This window comes from Phycomyces blakesleeanus (assembly GCF_001638985.1).
Source record: "Phycomyces blakesleeanus NRRL 1555(-) unplaced genomic scaffold PHYBLscaffold_3, whole genome shotgun sequence".
Lineage (NCBI taxonomy): Eukaryota > Fungi > Mucoromycota > Mucoromycetes > Mucorales > Phycomycetaceae > Phycomyces > Phycomyces blakesleeanus.
In genome coordinates this window covers 290,388-303,124 of record NW_017265136.1, presented here as the reverse complement: position 1 = coordinate 303,124, position 12,737 = coordinate 290,388, and the positions used below count along the sequence as shown (strand labels likewise).

Genomic DNA, 12,737 nt, shown 5'->3' with positions numbered 1-12,737 from the left:
TATTGTTATTATTTACAACTGTATTTTTTTTCTCCTCTTCTTTGTTATGTGTATAGTATCTTAGACTCGTCTCCATGACGATTAATAAGCTCCCAAAAAAATTACAAAGCCAAAAATAAATAAAATGACATAAAAAAAATCCATAAAGGGTTCTTCTTTTACTCTTTCTGTCCCTCTCCCTCTCCCTCTCCCCTCTCTCTATATAACGCATATAATTATCTTGTTCTTCTTCATTAAATAAATTTGCATAGAATTCTGTAATTCACTCTGTTCAATCCTCGGAATGTCAATTTTTTTTTGACAGATGTGGTAAACAAAAAAAAAACAAGAAAAAAAAACATAATTCTAGAGATCTTTCATGGGTGTTACGAAGATCAAGTTTGTGTTTCATGATTTTACCTTAATTAATCTAATCGATTAACCAGACAACTGACATCCAAAGTTTTATTATCAATTGAACAGATTACAAAGAATTCCTATTGATATAATGAATAGATAGATATGTTGGTTATACTCGAAATTTTTGCAAACGATATAACAAACCAACATTATTTAACCATATTTTGTTTTTGTTTTTCATTTATAGGCAAAAATTAACTTGTGCAAAGTAAATAAGTGTGTATAGATAGATATATCCTTTCTATCTTTGTATAAAGGTAAGAAATTAAGAATATTATTTAAAGAAATATATAAAAGAGTGTTTTGAGAACTCAACAGACATGGCCATTATTATTTTACATGGACATTTTTCGATCAGAATTAGGGTCTTTTGCTGGATCTTCAAATTTCATTTGGTTCAATGTGTCTTTGACAACGTTGTGCTGTTTTGATAACTTTTCTAATGCTGTTTCGGTCGGCAAACCTGACAGAGCTATCCAAAAATAAAAGAATGATATAAAAAAAATCAATGTACAATGCACATTGATTATGTACAATGTAAACTGGGTCTTACTTAGGACGGCCATATTGACCTCATCAGCTAGCGCCTGGCGTTGTTCATGGTCAAAAAGGTACGATGAACTACAGTTGGTCGGATCATGATAGGCAATCAATGGAGACACTCTGGTGATGATCTCTTGCAGAGTTTGGTGCCTGGTGCCCAGGTGGGTGTGGGCAAATTTGATAGCCTCTAGTTCCTCTCCTGACCGTACGATCTCGACAAACTCTTGGCAAGCTAGTTTGTACATCAATATCTCATAGTAAGATGGTTCTTCAGCAGTCGGATTAACTTGGGCCATTATAGGAAAATTAAATCGAATGTCTTGGATCGCACGATCGATGTTACCCGCCAGAATACTGTCATAGATATCTACAAGACACTCACTCTACTAATTCAGCACAAACACTTTATCTTGTATCTATCTTTTATTTTTCTATTTAATTATCCTTATTCTTATTCTTATCCTTATCCTTATAATAAGCCTTATCCTTCTTATATATACTTATATATAATGTCCTTTACTTTCTATGTTTGTCAAATAAATCAAGTATAAATAATGCTTGCCTTTTCTTGCATCGAGCAGTTTCCAAGATGGATCTTACAAACTTCTCATTTATTTTCTCTTGTTTGGAATACGATACATTTTATATGTATTATTATGTGCGTGCTGTACTTACCGTCTTCTTCAGTATCCATAGCGTCACCTATTAAATCTAAATGTAAGAAGAAGGAAGTGTGGTGTTTGGTCTTATTGGACAATAAACTCACTTGTATTATCTCCCTGACTTCTTGATGCTCTTGCTGACTTTGGTTCCTCATTTTTGTTCCCTTTAAGATTTTCTGGTTTCTCTTCAGTTTCCATCCTATCTTTGTCTTTTCAAACATCAGTATATCAAACAACATTATTAATATTACTATCAGTACTTTTCATCTCCCGCCTCAAGGTACTTTTGGTTGGTGCTTGTCCAGAGAGATCCTCACTACGGGCGGCGAGTTTGTTGGTTTCAAACTGAAGTGCCTTTGCTGTATTCTTGTAGCAGTTGTTGAGTAAGTATTCGGTAACTATTGTGATGCATGCTGAATCTGTAATGTCGCTCATGACAAACAATGGAATCTTTTCTTTTCTTTTCTTTTCTTTATTTTATGTAGGTAGGTAGAAACTCTTTTTATTCTTCTTTTTCTTGTGTACAATAATAAAATGAAATGAAATGAAATAGAATATAATATAATGAAAAGTAAAATAAAATGTAGGTTCATAACCAAGTTCACAAGGGTTCACAACCAAATGGCATTCCTGCGATGAATAATGCAGTCACGTACATGAGGCAATCACTTTTTGTTGTTGGTGCTTGCTTGATCATATTTGAATTGGGTTGTGGTGATAGTATTGATAATATGATCTTTTTTAGTACTTTATCTTAGTATTCTAGTTTTTGATTATACGCTTCTATTCAGTGGCAACAATTGATAGCATATGAAAAAGGGAGATTGCAAATATGTATATGTGCGTGTGTATTATAGATTAAAAGGAGATCAAATATGATGATTTCATTAGGGGTTTTTTTTATTATATAGACATATTATTTATTTATATTGACTAACTACTTGGAACAGTGAGTTGAACCCAATAAAGTATCGTAATATGTCTCTGTTTGACTTTTTTTTTTTTAAAAAAATGGTTGGTCTTCCTTGTTCTACAGCCAAATTATATTGTGTATTCATTATAGAAATCCTCGTTATTATCTATATTTTTTATACGATCCTTTGCGGTGAATAAACACTAAAGAACCATTCCAACAGCGCGTGTAACTTGACAATATTTGTATATTTGTATAAGCTAAAAGTTAAAGAGAAGAATACGCTTTACAAATACATATTTTTTTAGTATCATAATTAAGACTAGAATGGATCTCATATAATTACTGCTATTATCTCTTTACTGTTTCAAGGCTTCAGAAATATATATATATTACCAATCAAATCACTCATTAGATACGAAATTCACTACCAAAGACCCTTGTCTAAAACCCTAGTTATATATATATATATATATAACAGAAAAAATCAATTCCATTAATTCAAGAAAGGTTTAAGATATACATCATCCTTACCTCTCTAATCGTTTTCTTCTATTGTATTTTATTTGTCAACTATTGCGGGGACTATATTATCCCTTCTTATTATTATATTGGTATAGCTTCTTTAATTTGTGGGACCAAAGATTTTAGATGGTATTCTTGAATCTGGGTAAAATATATATAAAAAAAAAGAACTGAGTTGTACTTCATTATCTTTTTTTTTTCTCAAAAAATATATTTTTTTCAGACACTTTTCCACCTCGTCTCTCTTTCACTTCTTTCTTTCTTTTTCTCCCCCTCCTCTTACTTTTTCTTTGTTTCATTACTAGCCAATATATCCATATACACAAACTTGAGAAATGAATGAAAAGGACCGTGTACAGATTGCAGAAGAAGTTATCGTCCAAGAGAAACCAAACGACATTGATCAAATATCAATTCACTCTATAAACTCGAATCATTCTACAAAGCATCTTATAGATCCACCAGATGGTGGACGTGCATGGCTTGTTTTATTTGGATGTTTTTGCGTAAGTAAAAAAAAAGATTTTCTTATATGTAATATATATAAAAAACACACACACACATTTTGACAGATTAAATCCAAAAGAAGCATTAATTAAGAAGAATAAGAAGAAAAATAAACTCAATTCTTTATATATATGTATATTTTTTGGTTTCTTTTTTTGGGTATTCTATAATCTTAACCTTATTTTTATATATTTTATATATTATCTATGATTAGGGATTATTTTGCACGTAAGTAATTTAGATTAGTTATAGGCTTGATCTATATAGTATGTTAGTATTATTTGTTTTCATTTACTGACTTGAATACATACTTGTATGTATAAAATCAATTGATAATCTTAAGACAAGGATATAATTACACAGCCGGAATATACTTTGACTATTACAACCGAGAGGTGTTTAAGGATCAGATGAATTCGTTGTCATGGATCCATTCACTTTGGCTGGCGCTTGCAAATATCGTTGGACCATTTTTCTGCTTTTTTGCTTACAGAATTGGCTACAAATGGATGTTGGTTGTAGCGATTTTCTTGTGCTCTGGTTCAATGATGCTTGCCAGTTTAGCCACTCAGGTAAATAAGCTTTCTATATTTCTATATTTATTTCTTTTTAAAAAAAACACACACACACGCACACACAGATTTGGCATTTATACCTCACCCAAGGCGTCCTGGCTGGTATTGGCGCTTCTTTGGTCTGGTTTCCCTGCGTAAGTGCTGCCCAACAATGGTTTTCTAGAAAGCGAGGCCTCAGCGTAGGTTTGGCTATATCTGGTTCAGGCTTCGGTGGTCTGGTTCTGTCCAACGTTATCCAGGCTGCTATTGACAACCTCGGCTACCGTTGGTCTCTTCGCATTCTTGGTTTCATTACATTTGCCTTGCTCTGTATTTGTGCAGCCTTTGTTCGGCCACTCAATCGACCCTCTCATGTATCTGGTTCCCGTATCATTGATCTGTCGCCCTTTAGAAATTCTCAATTTGTCATCTTATTTGTTGTTCAAGTCTTGTGCAACTTTGCATTCAACGTAAGCCAAAAAGAAAAGGGCCTTTACTGTGTGCACTTATAATCCCCTTTTTATATATATATATATATTTATAACTTACATTATTATTTATATTTGTATGTAGATTCCTTCTGGTTTTCTTCCAGGTAAGATCACAAGCCCTAGACACACATAAGATCATTGGTTATAAACACATCTTTTTGTAGCATATGCAAATCATATTGGTTTGGATCGATGGGTTGGAACAAACCTTTCGGCAATCAGTGCAGGTGTTATGATTGTAGGAAAAATTTCGGGTGGATTACTTGGCGACTATTGTGTTGGACGGTCTACGGCAGCGTTTCTCTGTACGATCTTGACAGGTGTGATGTGTCTCGGACTATGGTTGAATGCCAATTCGGCTGCGACTGTGTGGGCATTTGCGGCTATGTTTGGTCTGTTTGGAGGAGGGTACCTGACCACAGTTCCGGCTGTACTGGCCCAGGTGGTTGGTATGGAGGACATTGAGGCTGCAAACGGACTGCTCTTCTTCGGATGGTTCTTTGGCGGCCTGTTTGGTACTCCCATTTCATCTGCCCTGATCAATAATGTGGCTGATGAACCGACATACAACTATGCTATTATATTTAGTGGTGTGATTCTCGTTGCTGCTGGTATTTTACTTTGGGTTATTCGTGTGCAACGAGGAGGGTGGTATCCATTTAAGATGGTCTAGTTATTCTAGTTATTCTTGTTATCCTATTTGTAGTTTGATTTGCTCTTACTATTATATTTGTATGTGTATATATTTATTTATTCATTTATCTATCTCTCTCTCTTTCAGTCTGTGTGTGCTTGTGTGTATTCTAAAATAATATGAGTAGTGATATATAATATGTTTATATACAGTGAGTGTAGGGCATTTTGGAAATAGGGTTGGAGAGAGTGGATTTTTGTTTGTAAGACAGGCAGTATGGGGGGGGGGGGGGGGGGGGGTATGCATGAGCTTTTGGGTGTGTGTGTTTGTGTGTTCTGATATTCGATCTCCTTGTGCAGCATAACCCGGGAATTTATATTCATTTGTCAAATAAACTACTGCCAAAAAGAATACACATTTTTTTTCTTTGCTCTACTGATCTTATCACACAAAGATTAATGACCAAGTAAATGACTATGATATTGTTTTTAGCCTATATTTCTATTAGTATCACTGCTATTGCTACTACTACTACTACTACTACTACTACTACTGTTGCTATCTCTATTTATATTGTTACATGAGACCTTTAGCTAAACGCAAGTCGAATGAAAATCACATGCCAAGACTATGTTTATCTTGGTTCAGCTAAAGTTCCCCGCACCTGTATGTATATAAGTATAGATATGTTGTGTAGATGTATATATGTATGTGCACTCAACACACGGTACATCACAGTACATTTACATACATACGTACGTACATACATATATTTCTGCATATGGATACAGTATTCATGTGAAATCTTCGAATATATGTATTATTTTTTGTTTGTTTCTCTTAAATATCAAATATCAAATATTCCTGCAAATTTCCAAATATACTATTCTTTAATTATTATTATTATGATTAGTTATAAAGACAATGCAATGCTGACCTTAGGTTAAGGGAAACAGCGGAATAAGGCATGATTATTTGTGAAAGTAATATGATTCTTCGGAGACAATCCTTTATTTTTGAATTTTGCTTTGCCTTGGTTTATTCTTTTCTTCATAATTGTCGGTCTTACCGAGCTCTATTTTCACTCATTAATTGTTTTAACAAAGCCAATCAAAACCAAGACGCGTATTCTTGTTTGATGTGAAACGTTGGGCAGAGAGATATATTTATACATACGCGTATACAAATATACTTTTTGATATTATTATACTTGTGAGAGTGTAAGAGAGATGACCATTTTCATTCCCCATCCTCCCCACTCCCCACTTAATCTCCCCTTAATATTCTTATTATTTGATGTCGCCAAAAACAAACAAACAAACAAAAAATAGTGTGTGTATGATTAAGAATTAATGGGGTTTACTTTTACATATGTTTGTGCTCTTTTAAAAAAGGATCATTATATAGTAAGTTGGTCTTGATCAAAAAAGAAAAAGATATCGAATTGCAGTTCAAGAGTATGTCTTATAATACAATATATACATTGATTGTAGACCTTTCAACGACAATAAAAAGGGGGAAACCCTGCTCTTGTCTTGTCTTGGGAATACATGCTATTGGTTATGGTCTTGAGGAGCTGTGAATAAGCATGATCATTTTAGACTGTGTAATATATCTCTCTTTTTGTTTGTGTTGGTGTTGTATAATAAGAATAAGAATAATAATAGTAGTAGTAGTAGTAGTAGCAGTAGTAGTAGTAGTATCAAGCACCAATTGCAACAATGTAAATCTATCCATATTAATAATATTCCTTATAATGATAGGTATTCGATCTGAAATAAATGAATTCCCACAATCATACAATTGATAAATTTTAGGAGCTTGTTTCTCTTGCTATCATTGTTGTTGTTATACTTGGGCCTTAACATTAATACCCCTTAGCATTAAACTTAGCCTTAGCGTTAGACTTACATTTAGTCTTGAATACCATTTTCTCTGACCTACTATTGATAGTAGATAGCAACCAATTGGTAAAAAAAAATGTGATTCAAGCACATGAATTATATAAATATAAATATAAATGTATTTATATTATTATTTACTACTTTGCTACTAAAATAGTCTGGTTCCCTGGATTTATCTGAACTCGATTGACACGTATTAAGAATAGAAAAAAAAAAAGGATATGTTGATCCAAAAAGTTAGATCTAAGCTATATATATAGTTTTATGTATATATTTATACACAAACGCGCTCATTCAATTGGTAAATAGGGATGAGCCTAATCTTGTTTCTTTTTCTCTTACCACAATATATATATAATCACTGCTGTAAATATATAGTATGTGTACACAATTATCATATGAAGAGTATATATGTGGAGATGGATTTCTTGTAAGCAGGAGCATTGGATTCTTCATATATATATATAAATACATGATAACCAATAACCGATCATTAATGACATTGATTTGATCAACCATGAAAGGAATAAATAATAAAAATAAAAAAAAACAGTGGGATCATAAAAATAAGATAGATGTGCGTCCTTTTGGTGTGTGAAACCAACTAACCAACCAAATTAATCAATCATCTTTTGAGTACTAGAAAATGTAAATCAAGTCAAATACATGTAGCCAAAAAATGGGTTCTAATCTGATGGTTATCATGAAGCACATAAAGCCCTTTTTTTTTAGAAAAAAAAAAGAATTCATGTAGCCATGGCAACAAAATGATGATAATTAAAGTAATAATAAGCTTTATGGTAACTATAGTAACAAATTAAATATATGATACAAAAGCAATTGAAAAAAAAATATTTATTTATTTCTAATCAGAGGTATATCCGCCTCATTTCCAAGCTTGAACTTTTGTGTGTATGCATATACATTACAAATAGACACTAGACACTACCCCCATCTTGAAATTCATGTACATATACATATACATATACATATTCTTAAGTGAAATTGGAATAACATTTTACCATCTTTTTTTTTTGTTTCTTCTTGTTTTATTTGTGTGCCTGTGTACTTCCGGAATTAAAAAAAAAAGATTACTCTGATGATCCGAGATTGGAAGTGCGCAGACTACATAAGCCTATAGAGCACGCCAGAAACACACACATTTGTTTCATGGAATATATTTGTAGCTACACATACACAAGATATATACACGCATGGCTCCTTGACATTTAACAAAGTAGTGTTGGTCTTTGTCGATTGATTTACTCTCTAAAAGATCCTTTCTTCTTCTCAATACTTCCAATCCCTTCCTCGGCTTCTATCATTCAGAAGGATCTCACTAAAAACAAAAAAAAAAGTAAAATAACCGTCACATGCAAATAACAATAATCAGTGTTAGTTGTAACATGGCTGTGTCCTGTGTGTATATATTTGATTTAAAGAATAACTCTTATATATATTTTAGTGTATTTAATAATTTAATAGAGAGATATATACACTTAGACATACAGTTGTCATAATATATAGTATATATTATAATTATAAAAATTATAATTATAATTTGTTTTTTTTTTGGGTTTCTTTTAGCCTCCCGTTAAAATTTTATCTTTCTCCCTCCCTCCTTATTTTGTCAATCGGTTATTTGTTCTTCTTCCTCTCTCAAGCCTTTGCCTTATTCAAAAATGGGATATGTAAATTAAAAAGGAAGGGAGAGAGAGAAAAGGGGGGAGGAGGGGGGGGGTAGTCAGAAAGTAAGAAAGAAGGTTGGTGTACTTTCAGATTAAGTCTCTCTTTGTGGACGAATAAAAACGCATACATTTCATTTTCCGATCCGCACTGAGTCTCTGAGGGTCGGGGAGGCTGTGTCACAAACCCCAAGCAACAGATTAAGCATCTATCCAAAGAAAGACATATAAAAAAAAACTGCAAATAGTGTTGATTTTTTTTAAGGCACTCTTTCTTGTTTCTCTACTTTTATCCTTTCCCTTTCCATTTTCCCTTTCCTCCCCTCCCTCTCTCTCTCTTCCTCTTTCTTTTCTTCTTTTTTTTTGTTGCTATCCTTGCAAAGACAAAATGGCTCCAAACGCCACAGAAGCCATGGGTAAGACAAATAGATAAATGTACATGCAAAGAGAAGCATATCAACAAATAATAGATTTAGAGATAAAGAGAGCGATATATGCTTTTTCTATATGTATGCTTGGTTTTTGTTGGATCAAGTCATTAATATTACTTTCGACCAATAGCTATGCCTGTATTCACCCGAGAAGAATTCAATGCCATTAATCAGCAAGTCAAGGATGGTGTAGAGGGCGCAAAAAAGTACATCGTAGTCGATAACAAGCTTTACGATATTACCGATTTTGTTGCTGATCACCCAGGAGGTGAAAAAGTATTGCTGACTCATGTCGGTAAAGATGCCACAGGTAAAACCAAAAAAGAAAAGAAAAAACAATAATTAATATTATTTGTTTATTTAAATATTGAATATATGTATTAAATCTTTTTTTTTAAAAAAAAAACAGATGTCTTCCATGCCATGCACCCTCCTTCTGCCTACGAAATGTTGGCAAACCACTACGTAGGTGACCTTGAACCAAAGGCCCCTGCGCCCGTGTCAGTAGAGACTCAGGCTGGTATCGACTTTGCGGTTGAGATGAGAGAACTTCGGGAAAAGTTGGATAAAGAGGGCTACTTCAATGCCAGCACTCTGTTCTACATCTACAAGGTTCTCTCAACTTTGATGCTCTGTGGTACTTCGATGACCATTCTTTACTTTTACGGCCGAACCTCTACTCCCGCCGTTATCGTTGCGGCTGTGATCTTGGGTATTTTCTGGCAACAGTGCGGTTGGTTGGCCCACGACTTTGGACACCACCAGTCCTCCAAGGACCGTGAGATGAACGATGTCTTGCTCGTCTTTCTCGGCAACTTTTGCCAGGGCTTCTCTCTTTCCTGGTGGAAGAACAAGCACAACACCCACCACGCCTCGACCAACGTCAGTGGACACGATCCCGACATCGACACCGCACCTGTTCTCTTGTGGGACGAGCTTGCTTCGGCCAACTACTATGGATCTCTGGAGGACACTCCTGGACCAGTCACCAGATTCCTTGCCGAAAACGTCCTGCCTTACCAGACCCGCTACTACTTCTTTATCCTTGCCTTTGCACGTATCTCCTGGGCCATGCAGTCCCTGAGCTACTCTTTCAATGCCGGTGCGATCAACAAGTCTGCCAAGCTCAACTTCTATGAGCGTGCCTCTCTCGTCTCCCACTGGATTCTGTTCACTGCTGCCACTCTGACCTGGATCGACAGCTTCCGCAACATGGCTCTTTTCTTCGTGATTTCCCAGTCGGTGACTGGTTACGCACTGGCCTTTGTGTTCGCATTGAACCACAACGGCATGCCGGTCATTTCCCAGGAGAAGGCCGAGGAGATGGAATTCTACGAGATCCAGACAATTACCGGACGTGATGTGACTATGGGTGCATTTGGCGACTGGTTCTTTGGTGGTCTCAACTACCAGATCGAGCACCATCTTTTCCCTGACATGCCCCGCCACAACTTGCCCAAGGTTAAGCCCATGGTCAAGCTCCTGTGCAAGAAGTACAACATCACATACCACGACACTTCTGTAATCAAGGGTACTTTTGAGGTCCTGGAGGCTTTGGACGTTGTCCAGAAGTTGTCATTGAAGTTGAGCAAAAAGGCTTTCTAAAGCATACACAATAAAAAAAAAAGAAAAAAAGAAAAAGAACAAATAGCTATAATAATAACACATAATAATTAAATGATAGTAAAAATTCTCCAACCCAAAAAAAAACCCCTTTTTCTCTCTCTCTCTCTTATATCTCATCTTCCCAAAAATCACAACATTCAAAACTAGTCGAACAAAACCCACTCAATATTTCAAACACTCTCATATATATATATCTTTGTCATTTTTCTCAACCTTTTTCTTACTTACCCCTTCAATTCCTCTTATCAACCTCTAACCCATTCTCATTTCTATTCATCCTCTTTTGCGTTACTTGTTATTCTTTCTTCTTTATCTTCAATGACTATAGAATAAATATTATAAATATTATAAATAAACAAATAAACAAATAAACATATTCTTGAACTGTATCGTATTTCACTCTTGAATATTTACGTGTTGTGCCTATTGGTGTATAAGACTTGAGTTGATTGATATTCATATATTTTATCCGGGCGCTTTGTAAAATAAAAAATAAATAAAGGGGGATAAAAAAAATATAAAAGAAGCAATAAAAACGAGTTTTTTGATTTATAATACAAAAAGGCAAATATATACATATGATATCTTGGTGCCTGGATTTGAACATTCAAAACGAGAGAAAGAGAGAAAGAAAGGCCCAGCCCAATAATCTGTTGTCCGCCAAAGGGCCCCACGCCTTTCTGGCTTCAATACCCGATTAAGACGATCTTTGAATGCCACAATCTCTCTCACACACGCACGCACGCACGCACGCACGCACGCACTACGCTATATTACAATTTACAGTATAGACGATATATACAGACATAATCGTGAATTTCCTTTTTGTTGGCTGTGTGTCGCTGTGTTACTTTATCAAGTTTTCTTGTTTCTTTCAACTGCCCTTCCCATTCAGCACATTTTAAGTATATAAATAAATAAATAAATAAATAAAATAAGTATTTTAAATACAAGTATATATTTTAAATACATGCACGAATTTATATATAAAATATAAATATATATATAAAAGATTTTACATCAGAAATCCAATTCACTTTAATTCGCTTCACTTCAGTCTTTGTCTCTTCCTCTTCTCTTTCTTTCTTTCTCTTTTTCTAACCTTCTTTCACCCTGTCTAACTTCTTAAAATGCTTCAATTGGCTCTTCGTGACCGTCTTACGTTCTTGACTGCTAAACTGACTAGCCAGCCCAAGCCTCCTGCTATGACCGACACAATCAAAAGCCCAAGCGACCTGTCTGCCTTTGAACGAACCTACGTCTCATTCCCGGAATTCATCGATCCCACACCAGCACAAGAAAGCAGTCCCCAGCATTAAAGAACGAAAGAAGAAGAAAAAAAAAGAAGAAAATTCAAAAAAAAAATTGAAAAGACATTAAATCCAAGCATTAATCAAACAACAGCAACAACAACAACAACAACAATGACAGCTCCGGTAGCCAAACTTGTCAATCGAATTCCTATCTTTTCTTTTATATATTATCATTATCATTATCACCGCTTTCTACTTTCCTTCAATTGTACAGATTGAACAGGAAAGAATCTCTCACCACACCTACAAATACGATTACACACAGAGACATTATAAATTCACAGACAAACAAACAATAACAACGACAGTAAGAACAACAAGAAACGAAGGACCAGAAGAAAATAATGAAGAATAAAATCAAGAATAAGAAGGGAAATGGCCAAGAAATCAAATCCAAGAATCCAAGAAAAAAATATGTATCAAAATATGGCGTATATATGTATATATACACACACTTTGATAGTTTATTCTTTATTCAACATACTTCCTCTTGTTCTTAATTCTTCAAATATCTTTCTTCTTCTTCTTCGTCTTCTTATCTTTTTATTTT

The 12,737-nt window shown here is 34.5% G+C and overlaps 4 protein-coding genes across 4 annotated transcripts; 3 read left to right on the top strand and 1 right to left on the bottom strand.

Annotated features, from left to right (window-relative positions):
* Positions 1-232: 232 nt before the first annotated feature.
* On the bottom strand, positions 233-2,157 carry PHYBLDRAFT_179493 (hypothetical protein). The gene is made up of 6 exons (XM_018438154.1): positions 1,865-2,157; positions 1,709-1,813; positions 1,618-1,644; positions 1,505-1,537; positions 953-1,309; positions 233-871 (listed from the first exon to the last, which is right to left on the bottom strand). Exons 1-6 carry the CDS (start codon positions 2,037-2,039, stop codon positions 735-737), a joined length of 834 nt encoding a protein of 277 aa, XP_018296285.1. The 5' UTR covers positions 2,040-2,157; the 3' UTR covers positions 233-734.
* Positions 2,158-3,377: 1,220 nt separating this feature from the next.
* On the top strand, positions 3,378-5,267 carry PHYBLDRAFT_71712 (hypothetical protein; the record flags this gene model as incomplete). Its single annotated transcript, XM_018442528.1, has 6 exons — positions 3,378-3,548; positions 3,764-3,777; positions 3,893-4,121; positions 4,190-4,573; positions 4,677-4,698; positions 4,759-5,267. 6 exons carry the CDS (start codon positions 3,378-3,380, stop codon positions 5,265-5,267), a joined length of 1,329 nt encoding a protein of 442 aa, XP_018296284.1.
* A 4,113-nt stretch (positions 5,268-9,380) lies between these two features.
* Positions 9,381-10,853, top strand: PHYBLDRAFT_154340 (hypothetical protein; the record flags this gene model as incomplete). Its single annotated transcript, XM_018433313.1, has 2 exons — positions 9,381-9,558; positions 9,658-10,853. The coding sequence occupies 2 exons, from the start codon at positions 9,381-9,383 to the stop codon at positions 10,851-10,853; spliced, it is 1,374 nt and encodes a 457-aa protein (XP_018296283.1).
* A 1,151-nt stretch (positions 10,854-12,004) lies between these two features.
* On the top strand, positions 12,005-12,560 carry PHYBLDRAFT_179491 (hypothetical protein; the record flags this gene model as incomplete). The annotated part of the gene is made up of 2 exons (XM_018438153.1): positions 12,005-12,179; positions 12,262-12,560. The coding sequence occupies 2 exons, from the start codon at positions 12,005-12,007 to the stop codon at positions 12,300-12,302; spliced, it is 216 nt and encodes a 71-aa protein (XP_018296282.1). The 3' UTR covers positions 12,303-12,560.
* Between the last annotated feature and the right edge of the window lie 177 nt (positions 12,561-12,737).